Below are 21,564 nucleotides of genomic sequence, written 5' to 3'. Positions count from 1 at the left end.
GGAAGCAGTGCCTTGGCTCCCACATGTGTGAGAAGATGGAAGGAGTAGAGTGTAAGCAGCCTGGTCCTTCTCAAGCCTCGTTTGTTTTTCTCACTGTTTTCAAAGCCATTGGGAATAATGGTATTTGCCTTGAAACTGGAAGGTAAATATTGCTAAAGCGGTGCACAGTATTATTTGCTCTGCATTCTTACCGTAACATTGCATGCTTTTTATCCTTGGACTTAACGTTCAAGAAATTAAAACAGGCCAAGTTGTTAACTTAGCAAAACTTTGACAACTGCGAACTTCGAGCCTTGCTCACAAGTATTTAATTTTTTCTCTTCAATTTTTAAAGGTACTCTTCCAAAGCCACATTTCTGCCACCAAAAAATAGTGTAGTGACATTTTCTGTTCTACTCCTTTCTGCATTTAAAAGTATTTTCCCAAAAGTATGTTAAAACCAAATGTCAGGCACTTAGTATGTTTTTCTGCATAAATTTTATCTTTAGTGAGACCTGACTTTTTAAAAAGGAAAGTAATGAAGCCAAATAACGTGTCTGTGTGTTTGTAGGGGAGGGAGTGGAGAAAAAGCTTTGGTGTTTAAAGAGCTACTAAAACACTTCACAGCTTAAGCCAATAGAAGAGCAAAATTCATCATGTGGATATTCAGACAATTTGTGACTTGTTCTGTCTGGTTATGAGGCATAAGAGGAAACTAATAATAAATCTTTCTATATATTTCACATTTCCAGCTCGAGCATTAAGGACTATTCTGCCCTCGTTGGTGCCGAATCTCATATGCTGTCTGAAGACTGCTTTGTAGAGGCGGTCTGGGTAAACAGACCTTCATGGGACTGTCATCATTTTTCCGTAAAACGATGGCAGAACAAAAAGTCTTGCACATAAAGCAGAGAGACAAGCCCTCAGAACGGAATATAAATGTTAATGTGTTTATTAAAATTCTCATAACTTTGGGTGAACTTTGATTGAAGGCTTGTAGGAATTAGAGTCTGTGCTAGAGGATTTTTTTTTTTTTAAGATTTTTTATTTATTTATTTGAGAGCGAGAGACAGTGAGAGAGAGCATGAGCGAGGAGAAGGTCAGAGAGCGAACAGACTCCCCATGGAGCTGGGAGCCCGATGCGGGACTCGATCCCGGGACTCCAGGATCACGCCCTGAGCCGAAGGCAGTCGTCCAACCAACTGCGCCACCCAGGCGTCCCTGTGCTAGAGGATTTTATATAGATAACTGTAAACCCAAAAGTCAGAATTGGATTTATGAACGTGTGCTGGATTTAAAATTATAATCCTTGTATACAGGAGGTAAAAATCATCTTTATTAGAATCACAGTTGGCTTTTTTATGCCACTGGCGTGTCTTAAATGTTTATACTCGGGCTTAATTTCTGGGCATAAACCACAATTAAGTCCATTCAGCTGATTTTTATGGCACGCGAACCATGGCCAGGCACTGTCCTAGGCACATGGGTCCCTTCGCACACAACACGAATGTTTCTGCCCTTGTGGTGTTTACCTTCTAATGGGAGGACATAGAAAAACAGATTTAATATAAGTTAGTAATATAAAGTCAGTCGTACAGTTCTCGAGGGTGGTAAATGCTGTGAAAGACGGGAACAGCAGGGGCAGATTCAGAGGAATCAGGATTTCGAATCAGATTGTGGTAGCGTTGTTGAAAAGGTCACATTTTTGAACATTTTAGAAAGCTACCCGTATTCTCTCCTCCTTAGCTTCAGAAAACTCAGGAATGACTTGTCATGCCTCTGAAATAGAGGGGAGATGAGAATTTGAGTCAGTCTGTGGAAGTCTGGTGTCCGTAGCTACTTTGGAAAAAATGATGCTCTGTGAGCAAGCTTCCCACCCTTTTTTCCTTTTTTTTTTTTTTTTTGATATTTGCATACAAGTTGATACTTCATTAATAGGATTTTTCTTCCATTAGGAAAGCGACAGCCCTGAACTCTGGTAGGTCTTGTTGCGAGCTGCTAAGTTGCTATCTTTTCTATACAGTTTGATTTCAAGGGAACTTTAAATTTAGTTTTATAAACAAATTTGTCACTCTCCAGCACAAAATGCAGCCACCCACTATTGTGATCATTGTAAGGCTGTGAGTCAAATATAGTAGCATGGTGGTTTTTATTTTATGCCTAGAGCAACTAAAATAGTAATGCTACAATAGGATAAGTAGACTTTTTATAACGTGTCGGAGCTGAAGGATACCTAGAGATTTCATTTGATTTGTCTTGTAATAAATCAAGTGAGTAAGTGTGTTTTTTCAGGTAACAGAAGCTGTTTGGATATTGAGTGCAGACTCCAGCAATTTTGATATTTTTCTCTGGACAGTAAGAGGAACAAGTCTGGCCAATACTATAAAAGTGTCTGGGGGGAAATGTGGAAGAATTTTCATGTTAAGCCCGACAGGCCCACTGGAGGTAAACACACAGTAAAAACCGCATCCATGCAAGGAGCTTTCGCAAAGTGCACCATTTTTATGTCTGTGTCAGGATGTACAAAGATCATGAGCAAAAGCCGGTAGTACTCGGTCAGAGCCATAGATTTCTCTCCGTATGTAACTGAATGCTGCCCAGAAAGCCAAACAAGAATGGGTTTCATTGAATGTGTTCTGTTACATGAGTGCGTCGTGTGTGAAGACTAATTTGGCCAATCTCCTCTACCTGTATCTACCTCTTTCTGAGAAGCTTCTTTGGTAACTGATGAGTAGCACAGTAACCTTTGGCACGATTGTCCTTTCCTGTGTAAGGTACCACTCGTCTATATTTACATTATTAAGTTCATTTTGATCCTTATCAGCCTTAACCAAAAAATACAATTAAACACTGTGCAGGACATTTACAAATAAAACTCACTTTACTATAGTTTTTTGGGTTTTTATTTATTTATTTTTTTTTGGAGACTACATGAGTGTCTTAAAAAAAAAAAAAAAAATCACATTTCCAGGGCGCCTGGGTGGCTCAGTCAGTTAAGTGTCTAACTCTTGATTTCAGCTCAGGTCATGGTATCAGGGTTCTGAGGTTGAGCCCCACGTCAGGCTCTGTGCTGGGCATGCAGCCGGCCTCCAGTTCTCCTTTCTCTCTCTGCCCCACTCAGGGGTTTTCTCTCTTTCAGAAATAAAAATAAATAAACAAAATATATCACATTTCATTGGCTTCAATCAGATAATTTTCACAGTAGCAGTACATTGTTGCTCTGGTAGGTATTCACTCAGGGTCTGCACTAACATAAATAAGTCGATGGTTGAAACTTCAAGTACAATACCACAGAGTATGTCCATAAATTTCTTTTTTTTTTTTTTTTTTTAGTATGAGAATACTATGCCCATATTTTCAAGCATTCTTTCCCTGTACCTACAGTTTCAGACTGCTGCTGTGGGCACTGGTTTTCTTTCTTCAGTGCTTTTTCCACTCATTTCAGTTATTTTTATTTTTAATTGTATATGTCTGTTTCAGATTCAGAAAGTAGATTTTTTTGGAGGGAGCGTGTCTATAGAACGAGAAACTTCTGTGCGTCAACTGTATGAATTAATTTTTAAAATATATTGTGCTAGCATAGCAGTAAAAACCTATTTGTTTTCCATCCCTAAAGATTGTTATGAAATGGAATAAAAAGAAGAACATCTGAAAATACAACAGTGAAAACATTCAGTGTCTTAGAATTATGTGGATAATGTGTCAGTAATGTCAACAGAGGTAGAGGTCATTTGGGGCAAAGGCGTTTATGTGTTAATTCTCCTCTGTACATAAACAAATTTGCATATAGATTTTTAAAAAATCTTCTTTTTAAGATAAAAATCTTTTTAAGATAAAAAAATCTTCTTTTTAAGATAAAAATGAAGGCATTTTTGCATTTAGTTTAATGTATTTCCTTACGTGTAAAGTTTTGGTTTTTTTTTCTTACGTGTAAAGTTTTAAACAGAAACTTTAACAGCATCACTATTGACTCCCTAAATGGGCTGTATTTCTTTGGCTGAAATGAATGAACCTTTATACAAAATCACACACAACACATTTGCTTACTTTCAGGAAGGAGTTACTAATGAAATGTACAAAAGCTTTTAAAAAATACGCTTTCCTAGTTATCTTAATTATCTAATTGGTACAGTTTTTACAAGAATTAATGGCTTTTTTTCTTTCTTGCATTTGCACACAAAGTTGATTTTATAAATTCTTATGGAATTAAAAAAAAGAAATCTACTTATTTACGTGTTTTGAGTTGAATAGAAACATGCTTCTGTGTTACTTTCAAGCTAGCAAAACATTAATTTTAGTTCACTGCCTGAATTTCAAATTAATGAACTCAAAACTGTTTTTTTAAGGTGCCTTTTTTTTTTTGGCTTTGACTTACCTATCATCATTGCATTTGATTTCCTTTGCGCTGAATCTAGAATGCTGGCATGCGCGCCGTGTGTATGTCTGCCAGGCCTAGCATATGTTGTCTTCAGTCAGTTCCATATCGGCTTTTCCGAGGTGCTGCACAGAACGAGCTTTGAGATCCCCAGATCTGACTTCCACTTTTGTAGCCGCAGTCTCTCTGTAATCCACGAGGATAGGTTGTCCTTACTGTCCAAGGTGTGGGGTGGCTTGGAAACGGGGTGAAGGACTGAAGCCACAGGTCACAGGCAACATCAGACAGTGGGTAACTGGCTTCCCGAGTTTGTATTTTACGGACATTCTTTGGATAAGGCAAAATGCAGGATGGGAAGAACTCAGACCTTTTGAGTCCAACAAGGCTTTTGAACACGCACTGACGCACACTTCAGATGTGTGTAACCTTAGGGAAATTCCTTCACCTCTCATGGTCCGTTTTCTTGTCTGTAAGATGAGGACGGAGCGGTCTTCCTCGCAGGGATCTTTAGAGAATGAGTGATGGTTTATGTTAACCTTGTAATGCACGTCTGCCGCATGGAAACCTTGGTGTGTCGTCATTTCTCTTTTTCCAAAGCCTATTGTCTGTGATTTAAATATGTGCTATTTAGATTATCTTCTTTCTCTTTAAGTATTAACAAGCACAACCGAAAACAACTTACATACATACGTGTGTTGTACTTCACCAGTTGTGGCATCAGCTGCTGTACGGAAGGGGAAGCGAGCCTCTCCCGTTGCAGAAGAAGCCTCACTCAGTCTGCATCCCGAAAGTGGCCCGCAGTTTAGGATAGACCCTGTATCCTAAATGCAGAGCAGCCACCCGAAAGGGCCGTGAACTTACACCTGTTCACGGGAGAGCAAGGGTATGAGTGAGGTGGTGATCTTAAGATTAAGATCTAAAAAGAACAATTCTAGAACTTCACCAGTGTGGACGACAGAACTGATCCAAGAGCTTGTCAGGGAAAATGCCGTTTGGAGGCCCTCAGGATAACTTTGTAGTAAGAATAATGGAAACTGCATTGCATCCTGGGTGGCTCAGGAGGTGAAGCGGCCACCTTTAGCCCAAGTCAGGATCCCAGTTTTCTGGGATTGAGTCCCGCATCGGGCTCCCTGCTCAGCCCAATGAGGGGAGTCTGCTGCCTCCTCTGCCTGCTGCTTCCCCTGCTTGTGCTTTCTCTCACACGGTCTCTGACAAATAAATAAAATCTAAAAAAAAAAAAAAAAAAAGAATAATGGAAACCGTATCCCTATTTTAACCTTTTTTGTAAGAAAACTCCCACCTTTGAAGATGATGACCTCAAAGCTAGTAAAAATTTTTCAGACAAAATCTTTTGCCACTGAACATTCTTGGCGTACCCCATGAGTGTGCAGTGAAGCAAACTCACTACACAGAGATCATATAAAGGGGTAAAACTGAATACAGTCAGAATGTCAGGGTATCCTGTTAGAGACAGCATACGGCCCCCTCCCCCAATTCAAACACACCTAGTTTTTTCCTCTAGAGTTAAAATAAATCATTGTGTTTTTTGGCATTGGGTAGTAGAAGAACGAAAAAAAGAAAACAATAAAAAGCTAGACTCTCACTCAGCAAGTATCTCACACTCTGGGAAGCACTCCAGAGCCGAGACCTGCTAAGAAAAAAAAAAGGAAATTCATGTCACCCTTTTAGCCCTGGGTGCTGGGACTGGGAGTGGGCACGGCAGGCCTGGACATGCTCTTTGAGTGTTTTATTCGCTTCTGTCTTTTTCTTCGAGTGTGTAGAACGGAGTCTGCATCTCTGCAGAGAACACAGCCCCATTTGTAATTCTCCTTGTTTTTCTTTTTCGTTTTCTATTGAAGAGTAAGTTGGAGCACTTTAAATATTTGTGGTACCTTCAGAGTAGATCAGATACATGCACCCCACAGGGTGCCTGACATTTCGCCGTCGGTCAAGGCTACGTCACTTCCCTCCCCTTTCCCGAGATCTCTTTTCTCCTCGCGGTCCCGAGTCGTGCCTTGCCGTGTCTGCACTCACAAGGGCACGCTTGCCTTGGCCCCTCTGTTACGCTGCAGGCCTTCTCAGACGTGGGTGGTGGATTCCCTCCCCTGAAACGTGCTGGTCCACAGCCGAATCATCACCTTCCCCGCTGCTTCTCTGTCCTTTAAGATCCGGAGAGCCACGTTCAAATGAAAGCTCCACCAAATCCTCTTAGGGACCAAGAGCACAGTCCCTCAGCAAAATGCCCAGGCTTTCTAGATGCAGATGCCGTTAAGTACGTGCAGCTCCCATGCCTTTGGTCATTCAGCAGATGGTTTTACCTCCAGAACAGCACAATTACTGAGTGTAATTGAAATGGACAAAACTAACTAACGAGTGCCTGCCGTTTACCAGCTGGTGAACAAGCAGGTGACAGCCCTGCTTCCACAGAGCTCCAGTCTGTCGGAGGACAGAGACAGGTAAACAGAGCATAGTGTGATTGGTCCTTTGAATTGGGAGCAAAGGAAGCATGAACTTGGGAGCATGAACTTGGTACTAAACCCATCTTTAAAACATTAGAGCAGATTCCCTAAAATGTACCTAAGCTGAAACAACAAACATGAATTAGCACATGTAGAGGCACCTGGGGGGGCTCAGTCGGTTAAGCATCCGGTTCTTGGTTTCGCCTCAGATCGTGATGTCAGGGTCATGAGATCAATCCCAGAGAATTAGTAATGGTTTGTGTTAACCTTGTAATGCCTGTCTGCCGCATGGAAACCTTGGTGTGTCAGATAATTTCTATTTGACTCTGTAGGCACTAGAGGCAGAACAGGAGGAAGCAGTGGCTGAGGGACATCTTAAGGGGAAGGGAAGTTTGTTGTTGTTTAAAGGTAGGAGAGAATTTATTCGTTTTAAATGCTGACTAGCTGTAAAAGGTAAAGATTCAGGAAGACTGATCTCTGAGAGAAGGTGTAAGAGAGTATGACTGCAGAGAAGCATCTAGATGATGGTCTAGATGGGTTTAGATATAGAAGTTTCTAGAAAGGACTTCGAAGACCTTTCTACTTGTTGGCCTCTGTGTTCTCTGGAGTGGATGAGGTGGCGACGGTGTGACACTAGAAGCTGCACTCACTCCACGGAGTTTCATTGAGGCTTGCCTTCTGGGGATGTAAGTGACATAATAGGATTCTTGCCCTCGTGGCGCCTCTGTCTAGTGGGAAAGACAGGCCATAAAGCAGTGTATTACCCAGTTGTTGAATTGCGACTTTTAAATATTGGAAAGATGTACGGGTGGCTCTGAAAACCTAAAAATGAGAAACAAGATTGACAGGGTCAGGACAGTCTTGCAGACTTGATTGAGGAAGATCTGTTTGAGCCAAACTCTGACCCAGCAGAACTCACTGAGGCTCCAGATGAAGGAGGGAACTTGAGCAAATGCTTGGAGGCAGGAGGACCACGCAGGGACGAGGTCATGTGGAGCCTTGGTAACCATGTGACAATTTTAATCTTTTTCAGAAGAGCCTCTGGAAACTACGTTTCCAAGAATGTTAAGCAAGGGAGCGACAGGATCAGGAGAGCTTCTTAGAAGGCCCTCTGGCTGCTGGTGATGGGGGGTTGAAGTGGCTGGTGAGCAGGTGTGGGGCAGCTGAGGAGGCCGGTGAACATGGCCGCCGCCTGCAAGGGTAGTCACGTGGATGCTGAGTCGCCCAAGGCCATGGCAGGAATTGAAGCACCGAGAATGACAAGAGCCGGGGGCTCATGTCTCAGAACAGTGACTCAATGACTCTTAACAGGGGCAGCACTGCCTACTGGGAAGCATATGGGCACTTACTCCTTTTTAAAGTCCAAATGGCTGAAGGGGCCAGGAATGTAGACGAATGTAGACATGCCATTTCTGCATCCCACATACTCTCTCTTAAATGTTTGTAATAGACATTCCGAGACCGAACAGTTCAGCGTAGGGTTGGGATTGAAGACAAGAGGTCTGCCTTCTGGGACAGCAAAGCATTGTCCCAGCCCATATATTTTTATACTGTACTTACATCTAAAGTGAGGGCCATTTGCAAAAGTATCATTTTCTTCACTTTGATAGTCTTGACCTGTTATCTCTGTTTCAATGGAGGCTGTTTCCCCCTGCCTTTACCGTATTCCAGAAAGTTTCCCTTGTCCTTCCTGTCCATCTGCTGAGGTTTATTCTCCTACTTTCCTGTACCTTTGGGCTTCCGTTTTCAGGTACTTCCTCATACAGGATGGTTCCTGAGCTTAATACTCTCAAATCCAGCCTTAGTATGGGGGGGGTGCGAACATCTGATGTCATTAGGTTTTCTAATCATGTCCAAGGATTTACATGTTGAAGTACATACTGCTTTGTTATAAGTACTTTTTTATCTTTCACGTATTACAGTGAGGGCGTTTTATTAAAGTGGAGGGCTCGTGTGTGACATTAGCTCTGAATTCCATCTCAGGGCATAAATGGGATATTACAGAGTATTCGCTGTAAAAAGGGACAGCGGAGTGCCAGGGTTGGTACTCGGCAGCAGTTCCTGGAAAGATGGAAGGTGTTAGTGAGTGACCAGAAAGGGGGACAGGGACGGTCCTAAAAGTGTCGGTAAAGCAAGGAAAGCACAGCCCCACTCCCCGTTCGTCTTCACTCACACGTTTCCCTCCACCCAGGAGGCCCCCCAGTCTCTTCTCCGGCCACTCGTCTGCTCCTCATTGTCCAGCACAAAAGCCTTGTTCTTCTCAAAGCCCAGAAGAGGAAGTAGGCGAGGGAATGAACACGCAGGCCTGGTTCATGGATTCCCCGAGAGAGGGGGAGTGATTACTTCCCAGATTAGCATGAAGTCGAATCAAGGTTCTTCTTTAACGTGTAGCCCCCCAGGGCTGCCAGAACGACATACCCCAGCTGGGGTGGCCTGTCCGCGCCGGGAATTGACTTGTCACAGTCCTGGAGGCTGGGCACTTGGCGGTCAAGGAGCCAGCACGGCCGGACGAGGGCCCTCCGCCAGGTCACACGCAGCTGGGGGGTCCCCACGTGCCGGAAGCTCTTCCACAAGCGCACGGAGCCCTTCCCAGGGGCTCCACCCTCGCGGCCTAGGCTCCCGCGGAAGGACCCGCCTTCCACGGCTGGGGCGCTGGGCTTGTGAATTAGGACTTGTGAATTGGGGGTGGGGGACACACATTCAGACCCGGGCAGCCGGCATCACCGGGGGGTGGGGGGGCGACTCTGACCCAGGCCGTCGGGGCCGCAGCCTGCCTTCTGCCCGGCGCCCGCGCCGTAAATGGGCCCTGAAGGCAGAGTTGTGAGACGCTCACCGTTCTGGGCTTGTGACTTTCTGGCTTGTTTGGGACCCCTCCCAGAAGCCGCTTTTGTTTGGCCCCGCGTCTCATCGTCGTTTTGTGTGACGCTTCCCACCCAGTGACCGTCTTTGGGGGCAGGGTCCGCCGCGGCCCGCGCGGAGGGTCCCCCTGCGGGCCCGGGGTCGGGGAGTTACCTTGACCGACGTACACGTGGCGGACGGTTTTGCACATGTAAAGCGCATCATCAAATGAAGTTAACATTCCAAGATGTTCTTTTATTAAGCTCTAAAAACATCCGGGATGGAAACGGCTGGTGCCCGGACTCCGCACCTGGACGTCTTCAGGCGCACGCACCTTTTTAGGCTCTTCTGGGTGATAGACTCGGATGCGCTTCTGTTTCACCGAAAACATCAGTATTTCTCACCTTTGTAATGGAAAGGCAGGGATTTAAATGTTCATGGTAAAAAAGCAACAGAAGACCTAGCTTTACTGTAGGCCCGACTGAACCCGAGATGCTCTCCACGAGGATGCCCAGTGGGATCCGTGTTCTCTGTGTCTCCCGGACCCGGGTGGATTATAGACGTGTTCCTACGGTGTTTGTTTCGTAACGCGTCCGTATTCTCCTGCTTTTCAGGTCCCGTGGGAGTAGGTCTGAATGAACTGAAGCGAAAGCTGCTCATCAGCGACACCCAGCACTACGGAGTGACCGTGCCCCGTAAGTCCCCTGCGCCCGCGGTAGCGATCGCTCGCCCCGATGGAGCGTGAGTGGCCCCCGGGCGGCTCCCGGCCTTGAGCCTCCGGACGCCCAGCAGCCACAGCAAGCGGGCGGTGACACTCTCCGCCTTTGAGAGTGGAGGAAACTGAGGCACGGAGTGGAGGGGTTGCTCCAGACTGCAGAGACCGTTGGCAGGATGTTTGTTAATCACAGCTTCTCTACTCTCAGTTTTTATGGTGAATTTTAATACGCATATGACACTAAATTAGTATTTACAAATTTTCTCCTAAATAAAAGCCTGACTCTTTGACTTCCTAAAATAAGTGCTAATGTTTTCCAGAGGTTTTCACCAGGTTTAAGATCAGAAGGCCCAAACCACAGAGAGCCGAAGGAGGCCTCTTCTAATAGAAGCCTTTCTTAATTACTTTTTATATGTAGTAATTGGCAGATGGTGTTAAATGGGCCTTTCATGGCCATATAATCCAAATATGGTGGGTTTCTTTTCAGTATACAGAATTAGATCTATTTTTATAAAAGAGGTTTTCATAGGCTTTCTTACAAGTGAAATGTGATGCTGGAAGCATTTTGATCTCCAGAATAAATGCCATTTGACTACTTAATATGTTGATGTTAGAAAGCCGTCTAAAAGGCTAAAATTGAAATGTTGGCTTTTTCAAGTGGTTTTGGTACTGTTAAAAACAAAACAAAACAAAAAACACAACTGTTTGTGTATGGCCCTGAGCAGTGTTCTCTAGTTTTGGAAGAGTTCAACTTTATTTTAAATTATAGTTTTCTATTACCTCAAGTTACTCCTTGTTACTGCATTTTTCCAAATTATTGTTTATAGTCATTTTCAGCCATACGTTACAGGGCCGTTGGTTTCCACCAACAGAGATGAAAGGAAAGGAAAAATGTGGAGATGTGGAATTAAACAGTGTTTTTTTCCCCGTTTTTTTTTTTTTCTTTAACTTTAATTATTCTCCTCTCTTGCAAAAGCTGACTTGCAATATACAGGTAATTCGCGAATTTTACAAAACAATTGTCTGTCTTACTGGGAAGCAGTTACAAAGCACCTGGTTGGTGGAAAAACATTACAAAGGGGAAAAATGCATGTATGAATTTCCTGCCGTGTATTCATCTCCTTTATCTGTCTTGATTTATTTCATCGCCCCAACCACGGGGCGACGTCCGCCTGCGGTAGAGGAGGGAAGCAGGGAGAAAGGGTATGGGACTTCCTCAGAGCTGTCCTTGTCATACTTGCACCCACCGTGACTGCGCTTCTCAGGTCCCTCCTCCAAGACAACACTACGCAGTCTTTTCCAACTACGCATGTTCTTTATTGTCGCACAGTCCGTAATGAACATCAATTTATTTGGAAGTTGATAAATACCAATAAGACTGTCTCTCAGACATAAGCCTTTATGATAGTTTTGGTGTTTTTCAAGGACCTAGGGCAGCATACTTGGGCCTCAACCTATCCAACACTTGCCTCTGAGGTTGTTACAGAAATTGACAATATCCAGAAAAGTTCTGGGCCTGGGACTCTCCAACGAAATCCCCGAAGGAGTCATTTTCCACTCAGATTCACTTTTAAACAGGTGTTAATGTCAGAGGATCCCCACAGAGCTGTGTTTTCCAGACTCGCCTGATGATAAAAATCTCTGGGGCTTCTTAGGAAAAGATTCCAAGGCCTTTCCAAAGAGATCCTCCTTCAAGAAACCTGACAGAATGCCTGAAAATCTATTTTATGTATCCCCAGTGACTCATAACCCAAGACATTTTTGGAAAATAACAGCCAGAGCATCAACTCAGGATGATTCCATTAATTATAGAAGAATATATTTTAAGAACGGTGTTGGAATTTTAGATTGTTTTGCTTTTTAAAATACTCCAGGTGATTCTTGATTATTTAGAGAAAAATTACTGCTTTGATTCCTCCACCGGTATTCTGTTCCATGTTTAGCTATCAGTCTTTCCCCCAAATGCACTAAATCTCCACCAGAATGGGGAAGTTGGAAACAGTGGGGCGCAGTGGAACGCTCACACACTGCGGGAGGGGGTGTGCATTAATGTCACACACTCTGGAAAACGAAGCATCTACCACGTATCCACTAAGGCTGAGCCAACATCGACCCCACGACCCCGCGATTCTACTCCAGTCCGCAGCCGATAGTCGTAGAAACCCTGTTCGCAACAGCCCCACACTGGAAAGGACCCAGTGCCCAGCAGCAGTGGGTAGGGGCGCGATGGCAAATTTTTCAGGGAGTGGAGGAGACACAGAGCTATGCCCACGGCCCTGTGGTTGCCAGCTCCACACGAGCAGGGCTAACGTGTGCTCCCAGAAACCGGAGACTGGTTCAGGAGCGGGACCATGGGCCGAGAGGGCGGCTTCCGCAGGGGTGTTCCATCTGTGAAAACTCACCTCGCTTAGGTGTGAACTTTTCCGTGTATCTCACTTCAGGGTTTGAGTGTTAAAAAGAACCACTTGGTACTTGAGTTCGCTGTGGTTTGCTGATGTCGATGGGCTGGTCTCGACCGCGCCGCCGTTAGGGAAGATGAACACCTTTCTTTTTCCGAGAAAGCTGCCTGATGCTTACATGGGATCTTCTCTCGCTGTTTTCGCAACTTCCTGTGACTCTATAAGTACTGCAGTTTAAAACAATTATTTAAAGGGATGCTAAGTAAATAGGTAAATACTGCCGCTTTGGGGCTAAAATGGCAGAACAATTTTATGATCTTTACGAAATATCTATGTTGCCACGTTACACATTCCAAGTCACTTTTAAAAAAGGTGCTGGCCGAGGTCTCTTTGCTGCTGCTTCGCTTCTCTGGCAACTTTCATCCTCGATGAGCAGCATCAACACTGTTTTAAAGCTTTAGTTTATCATCACAAAATTTAAGTGACTATTAATATAACCAGCCTTCAAAAGGCTGTCTCAGTAAATTAAAATAAAGTAGTTAGCAGAAAGTATTGCAGTAGATGTCAAAGACTTGATAGATTCCAAAGTCTTTCTGGTCTGGAATTTGGACACTCATAGCCGACCGACCGCACTTGTTAATCACTCTGTGGTTTCTCATGAAGGCATATATCACAGTTCTGTGTTTTCATAGGTTCAAGGAACTCGTGTTCTGTAACACTTCTTTGTCCATAGAAAAACTTCAGTTGAGCTTTCTAAAATATATAAAAATGAAGGTACCAATTTAAAAACATTTTTTTTTCTTATCTCACCATGGAAGTTATTTGGGAATTTTGTTAGAAGCAGGGGAAGAGGGTAGAGTTTGGAGTGTGTCTCATATTTGTTGGATGTTTGTCTTCCACTGTAGACATGGGTACTCGGTGAACCACAGGGAGATAGTGGCCTGCATTGTGGTTAATATGTCCATCTTTTCCTTTTGAGTTCCCTTCTCTTGAGAATTCCCAGGTCCCTTATTCAGGATTCCTCACTGAGAATGAGTTCGTGAGATTCCTGTGGACCCATTCTTCAATGGTAGAGTTACGCCAGGCCTGGATAATTTGGAGTGTTCGTGATAAAGCAAACACTCTGTAGATATGTTCTCTTTTAAATGTGTTTAGCAGTGCCATAAATGTCTTGTCCACTTGATGTAGTTCTACTTTTAACCCTCCCTAGGGGCCTCTGTATGTCAGGGCGGTGATCCTTAAAACTGTGGGCTGCATTTTCAGAGTGTTCTGCCGTTATAGTTGAATAAAGGTTTTTTCCTCATTTGAAACTTTTCTTAGTTCATCAGAGACCAATTAATGCACATAAAATTCTCAGTTTTGATTTTCAACAATACATTTTTATGAAGCTTACTATTTGCTAAAGGAACACCAGTAAACAAAAATGAAGCTGTTGGAGAAGTAATAAGTGAATATTAACCCTAAATTCCAAAGCAGGGCATCATACTAATTTTAATATCATTCAAACTCTTGGGTGTGTATTATGTTTTATACACTTAATAGAGTCTATTTCTGTTGTGGAATTCATACTTGGCTTTTATGATAGAATTAAATTTATTAGTATTTCATGCTATTCCTGCAAAAGGTGTGACACTTCATAAAAAACAACATAACTTCTTGGTGTTTTACCAGCAGAAATATGAAAAACTGTTATAGGAGATCTGAATGTTGTATTAAAATATGCTTGGTAACTAAATAGAAGTCAGTTAAATTTTGGATATAATTTAAATTAATCAGGTTTTATTAGGTATAAATACTTTTTGTATTGAGTCCTTTTTTTCCCACTTCCCTCAGTTTTCCTTTTTTGTGTTACTAACATTTAATTGAAATAAATAAGCTACACATATTTAAAAGATATAATTAGGTTGATTTTAATATACATAGACACATATGAAATCATCACCACAATCAACATAATGAACATTTCCATTTCTTCAAAAACATTTCCCCATGCCTTTTGTAATCCATCCTCCTACCCCTGGCTTCAGGCAACCATGAATCCACACTCTGAAACTATAGATTTGACTCCTCTAGCACTTTATACAAATAAAATTATACAGTATGTTCCCAAATTCTTCTTGCCTGGCTTATTTCACCCAGGTTGAGTTTGAGATTCATCGACATGGTTTCACAGATCAACAATTCATCCTTTTTCATTGCTCAGTAGTATTCCACTGTATGGAAATAACTCTAATTCCTTTATCCATTCATTTTCCTGCTGATGGATACTTGGGGGTTTCTCCCCATTTCTGGTTATTACAGATAAACCCATAAGCTAGATATTCTAATGAACATATGTTTTTGTTTCTGTTGGGTAAATAAGGAGTAGTAGAATGGCTGGATCATATTTAATTTTTTAAGAACCTATCAAGCCATTTTCCAAATGATTATTCCATTTTCCAACCCACTAGCTGTGTGTGCAAGATCTAGTTTTTTACAGCTTTGCCAATAATTGGTATAGTCAGCCTTTTAAATTTTTCTCCGTGTGATACAGACCTATCTCAGGCATATTATGGGTTCAGTTCCAGACTACCACAATAAAATGAATCCTTCACAATGAAGCAGCTCAAATGAATTTTTTGGCTTCCTGGTACATATAAAAATTATTTTTAGAAAAAATGAAATTTGTGCTTATGTTGTAGTCTCGCAAGTGTGCGATAGCATTATGTCTGAGAGAACAATGTACATACCTTAATTTTAAAATACTTGATTGTTAAACAATGCTAACCATCCTCTGAGCTTTCAGTGAGTTGTCATATTTTTGCTGGGGGAGGGTCTCGAGGGGGTTGGCTGCTGACTGAGCAGGGTAGTGGCTGCTGAAGGGGGGGTTGGCTATGGGAACTTCCTAAAATAGGACAGCAGTGAGGTTTGGCACATCAGTAAACTCTTCCATTCATGAACTGTTTTTCTGTAGCAGGCAGTGCTGTTTGATAGTATTTTACCCACAGAACTTCTCCCAAAATTGGACTCAAGCATCTCAAACGTTGTGCTTCTTTATCAGCTCCATTTATGGAATATTTTAAATATTTTTTTGTCAGCAACCTTCGCAGTTACCATCTCAAGAAACCACTTTCTTTGCTCATCCATAAGAAGCATCTCCTCATCCATTAAAATTTTATCACGACATGGCAGTGATTCAGTCACATCTTCAGGCCCCACTTCTAAAATTCTAATTTTTGTGCTCGTTTCCACCACATCTGCAGTGACTTCCTCCACTTAAGTCTTGAACGCCTCCAAGTCATCCATGAGGACTGAAGTCAACTTCTTCCAAACTGTTAAGGTTGATATTTTGACCTTGTCCCATGAATCCCAAATGTACTCAGTGGCATCTAGAATGGTGAATCCTTTCCAAAGGAAAGTTTTCTTTCCCTAAGTCAGTTTTCAATTTACTTCACCCGAAGCCATCAGAGGAATCACTGTCTATGGCTACCACAGCCTTGCAAAAAAGTGTATTTCTTAATAATAAGGATTAAAAGTCACAGTTATTCTTTGATCCGTGGGCTGCAGAATGGATGTTGTGTTAGTAGGCATGAAAGTAACATTAATCTTGTACATCTCCATCCGCGTTCTTGGGTGACAAGGTGCACTGTCACTGAGTACTCATTTTTAAAAGGAATCTTTCTGAGCACTAGGTTTGAACAGTGGGCTTAAAATACGCAGCAGGCCATGTTGTAAGCAGATGTGCTGTCATCCTGGCTTTGTTATTCCAATTATAGAGCACAGGCAGAGGACACTTAGTGTGATTCTTACGGCACTGGGATTTTCAAAAGAGTCAGTGAGCACTGGCTTCAAACTTCAAGTCATCAGCTACATTCGCCCCTGACAAGCCAGACTGTCCTTTGAAGCTTGAAGCGAGGCATTGACTTCTCTCTGGCTATGAAAGTCTTCTTCCAATATGTCTATTTAATTTAAGTGAATATCTGCTTAGTGTAGCCACCTTCATTAATGATCTTCGCTAGATCTTTCTGGATAACTTGCTCCCGCTTCTACGTCAGCATTTGCTGAGTCACCGTGCATTCTTCTGTTACCTCCGGAGACAGCTTCTTTCCTTAAACCTCCTGGACCAACCTCTGCTCGCTTCCAGCTTTTCTTCTGGGCTTCCTCACCTCTCTCGGCCTTCACAGAACTGGGCCTCAAGTTAGGGTCTTGCTCTGGATCAGGCCTTCACTTAGGAGAATGTCATGGCTGCTTCAATCGTCTCTCCAGACCACTTGAGCTTTCTCCGTATCAGCAACAAGGCCGTTTCACTTTCTTGCCGTTTGTACATTCACTGGAGTAGCACTTTTAATTTATTCCAAGAATTTTTCTTTGCATTCACAACTTGACTGGTGCGAGAGCTTTCAGCCAATTTGAGCTTTCCACACGCCTTCCTTGCTAAGCTTAATCATGTCCAGCTTTTGATTCAAGGTGAGAATGTGAGACTCTTCCTTTCACTTGAACACTTAGAAGCCATTGTGGGATTCTGAATTGGCCTAATTTCAATACTGTTGTCTCAGGGAATGGGGAGGCCTGAGGAAAGGAGGAGACACAGGGGGGAAATGGCTGGTCAGTGGAGCAGTCAGAACACACACATTTGTTGATTAAGTTCACTGTCTCATGTGGGTGCAGTTCATGGCATCCCAAAACAACTATGAGAGTAACATCAAAGATCACTGATCACAGGTCGCCGTAACAAATATAATAATGAAAAGTTGGAAATATGGTGAGAATTACCAAAATGTGACACAGAGACACAAATGAGCAAATGCTGTTGGAAAAATGGCACTGCTAGACTTGCCACAAATCTTCGATTTGTTTTAAAAACAAAACAACGAAAAGACAGTCTGTGGACTGCCTTTTTCTTTTTCCTTTTTCAAAGAGTGTGCATACAAGGCAGGGCAGGAGCAGAGGGAGAGAAACTCTTAAGCAGGCTCTGCACCTGGCATGGATCCTGAGATATGACCTGGGCCAAAGTCAAGAGTTGGCTGTTTTACCAACTGAGCTACCCAGGCATCCCACCCTTTTGTTTTTCTAATCGTGTTTTTCAAAACCAAAAGCTTTTAATTTTGACAAAGTCTGTCATTTCATGTTTTGTGCTTTTGGTGCTCTAACAATCCTTTATCTCAGGGTCACAAAGACATTCTGCTTTTTCTAGAAGTTTTATAGTTTACATTTTACATTTAGGTCTTGATCCATTTCAGGTTATTTTTTTTTGTGTGTGTTGTTTAGCAGACTTGCCTTGTTCCTGATCTCAAGGGAGAACAACTCCCATCTTTTACCATTAGGTATGGCGTTGAATCAGTGATGCCCCGTTATTTGTTTGAAAGCATTCTCTGCAGTTCCTCGTTTGCGGAGACTTTTTGTCATGCATTGGTGTTGAAACTTTTTCTAATGCTCTTTCTGGATACACTGAAATGATGATGTATTGCCCTTCCTTCTGTTAACATGGTGAATTCCGTTGATTTTCAAATGTTTGGCCTACCTTTTATTCAGGAGATAAACTCTACTTGGTTGTGATCTTGTATCTTTTTATAAAATAAAATTTTTTAAAAGATATTTTTTATTTATTTGACAGAGAGAGAGGTCACAAGTAGGCAGAGAGGCAGGGTGGGGGGAGCAGGCTCTCTGCTGAGCAGAGAGCCCGATGTGGGGCTCAATCCCAGGACCCTGGGATCATGACCTGAGCCAAAGGCAGAAGCTTTAACCCACTGAGCCACCCAGGTGCCCCTAAAAAATACATTGTCAAAATTGACTTGCTAATATTTTTGTTAAGGGTTTTTGCACCTAAATTTATGATGGAGATTGGTCTGTAATGTTTTCTAATGTCTTTGTTAGATTTTGCTGTTAGGGTTATACTAATATAAAATGAATTAAGCAGCAGTTCCTCTTGATGCAAAAATATGTTGCTGTAGGATTTGTGTTATTTCATTCTTTATGGTGGACAGACTTCGTCAGCCATCCAGGCCTGGAGTCTTTTGGGGAAGGTTTGGAAAAACAGATTTATTCAGGGGCGCCTGGGTGGCTCAGTCAGGCATCTACCTTGGCTCAGGTCGTGATCCGGGGATCAAACCCCACATTAGGCTATCCAATCAGCAGGAAGTTCACTTCTTTCTTAGGCCCTCCCCCTGCTTGTGTGTGCTCTCTCAAATAAATAAAATCTTTATATAATGGATTTATTTAGTAGATACAGGGATGTTCAGATATTGTCTCCTCTTGTTTTAATTTTGATTCTTCATACTTTTCAAGAAATTTATCCAGGTCAACTAAGTTGGCAAATATGTTGCATAAAGTATGCATAATATCCTCTAATCCTTTTTATTGTTGCTAGGATCTCTGGTAATAACTCCTATTTCATTATTTATATTGGTGATTTGTGTTCTCTTTTTCTTAATCACTGTAATTAGATTTTAAATTTTTGTCATTTTTCTTAATTTTTTTCTATTTTGTTAATTTCTGTTCTTATTCACTTCTCCTTGGCTTGAGTTTACTTTGATCTTTTCTTTCTAGCAACTTTTTAAAAGATATTATTCATTTATTTGACAGAGATCATGACCTGAGCTGAAGGCAGAGGCTTAACCCACTGAGCCACCCAGGCCCCCCTCTAGCAATTTTGAAGATTAACTTTTATTCACTTATTTTAGGTCTTCTTTTCTAATAGAAGTACGTAAGGACATAAGTTTCCTGCTATGCACTATCTTTCTCTATCCTGTAACTTTAATAGGTTGTATTTTCCTTGTCGTGTACTTCCCAGTATTTGCTCACTTTTATTGTTCCATTTTTGATTCATAATTATTTGGAAGTGTGTTATTTAATATTTGAGGTTTTCCTAGATATCTTATTATGGATTTTTTGTTATTTTTTGATTAGAGAATTTACTCCATATGAGTTGGATTCTTTTACATTGACTGGGACTTTTTACGGGCCAGCATATGGTCGACCTTTTGACAAATGCATCATCTATGCTTGAAAATCATGTGTTTCTGCAGTTACTGATGCAGTGTTAGATAGGTATTAAATAGTGGTGGTGTTTAGATCCCGTGTCTTACCGATATTTTGTCTAGTTCTGTCAGTTATCGAGAGGCAGTAAAATCTATTCTGATGGTGAGCGTGTCCATTTCTCCATTTAACTTAAGCCCATTTTTGCCTCATGTACTTTAAAGTTTTGTTACTATGTGTGTACAAATTTATCATTGTTATAAGTGACTATTATTATGAAACATTCTTCTTTATCTCTGATCATACTTTTTCTTGAAGTCTCTTTTGTCTGATATTGAAGTAGCCACTTTAGCTGCCTTATCCTTATTGTTGTTTTTTTTTTTTAAGATTTTATTTATTTATTTATTTGACAGAGAGAGATCACAAGTAGGCAGAGAGGCAGGCAGAGAGAGAAGGAAGCAGGCTCCCTGCCGAGCAGAGAGCCCGATGCGGGACTCGATCCCAGGACCCCGAGATCATGACCTGAGCCGAAGGCAGCGGCCTAACCCACTGAGCCACCCAGGCGCCGTTTTTGTTTTTTTTTTTTTTTTTAAGATTTTATTTATTTGACAGAGAAAGAGATCACAAGTAGGCAGAGAGGCACGCAGTGGGGTGGGGGGAAGCAGGCTTTCTGCTGAGCAGAGAGCCTAATGCGGGGCTCGATCCCAGGACCCTGATTCCATGACCTGAGCTGAAGGCAGATTCTTAACCCACTGAGCCACGCAGGCAACTCTGCCTTATCCTTATTGTTTACGTGGTACATACACTGTCTTCCATCTGTTCACTTTCAGCTTATTTGTGTCTTTATATTTAATGTGTCTTTCTTACAAGCTTATAGATGGATGCAGTGTTAGGTAGCATGTAGTAGGGTCTTGCTTTTTCACCTGTTCTCTCTGCCTTTTAATTTGAGTATATAAACCAGTTAACGTTTATTGAATTGTGGAAATGATTAAATTTAAGCTACTACTGTGTTTTTATTTATCCTGGGTTTTGGGGTTTTTTTTTTTTTTTTTTTTTTGCTTTTTATTTCTTTCTACTTTTTTTTTTATTATTTGAATGTTTATTAATGTTCCATTTCAATTTACCTGTTGGGGCTCTGCTTATATGTCTTTGCATTACCTGTTACTGATTGCTCTAGGGATTACAACATGCTTAATGTCTAACCAGTCACAGTCTAGAGTTAACTTCATGCCATTTCACATAATATATAGAAACCTTTCAATCTTGAGTCTTTTTCCCTAGTCCTTTTTGTGCTAGTTGACAAGGTTATATTTGCATATACTGAAAACTCTACTAGATATTATAATTTCTAAATCAGTTTATATATATGTTTATTATATGTCTTTTATATATCATATATATGTATAATGTCTAATATATAATACATATAACATGTCTATATAATTTTATATACACAATATGTCTATATTATATATATACATACACATATACATATATACATCTATATATACAGTATGTCTATATTATATATGCATAGATATATATATACATATATATATGGAATGTAAGAGGGGAAAAAATGGACTTCTGTTTCTACTCAACTATTTTTTCTGTTACTCTTTCTTCATTCCTTGAAATATAAACTTCCTTCTTAACATTTCCTTTTAGCCTAAAAACTTCCTTGAATATTCTTTTAGAACAGATATGCTGATGAATTCTCTTAGTCTCTCTCCTTCTCGAAAGATGTTTTGCCTTTTTCTCCTGAAGGATATTTTAGGTGAAGTTCTTATCTTTCACTACTTTAAGTATAGATATTATTTCACTGAGTCCTTGTTTTTATGATTT

The 21,564-nt window shown here is 41.5% G+C and overlaps 1 protein-coding gene and 1 long non-coding RNA gene across 7 annotated transcripts in view; one reads left to right on the top strand and one right to left on the bottom strand.

The window, feature by feature from the left end:
* The window catches only part of MPP7 (MAGUK p55 scaffold protein 7), a 301,387-nt gene that overhangs the window by 273,278 nt on the left and 6,545 nt on the right, over positions 1-21,564 (top strand). For all 5 annotated transcript variants that reach the window (XM_044228579.1, XM_044228577.1, XM_044228580.1 and 2 more), the window contains one exon: positions 10,266-10,346. In XM_044228579.1, coding sequence (XP_044084514.1) covers positions 10,266-10,346 — 81 coding nt within the window. The remainder of the gene's footprint in view (positions 1-10,265; positions 10,347-21,564) is intronic.
* LOC122892298 overlaps positions 14,703-21,564 on the bottom strand; it is a 49,476-nt gene continuing 42,614 nt past the window's right edge. For both annotated transcript variants that reach the window (XR_006381394.1, XR_006381395.1), the window contains one exon: positions 14,703-17,313. This is a non-coding gene — a long non-coding RNA (uncharacterized LOC122892298). The remainder of the gene's footprint in view (positions 17,314-21,564) is intronic.

This window comes from Neovison vison, chromosome 12 (assembly GCF_020171115.1).
Source record: "Neovison vison isolate M4711 chromosome 12, ASM_NN_V1, whole genome shotgun sequence".
In the NCBI taxonomy this organism is placed as follows: Eukaryota; Metazoa; Chordata; class Mammalia; order Carnivora; family Mustelidae; genus Neogale; species Neogale vison.
Note: the sequence above shows the minus strand (reverse complement) of the source record. Positions and strands in the feature narration are given on the sequence as shown.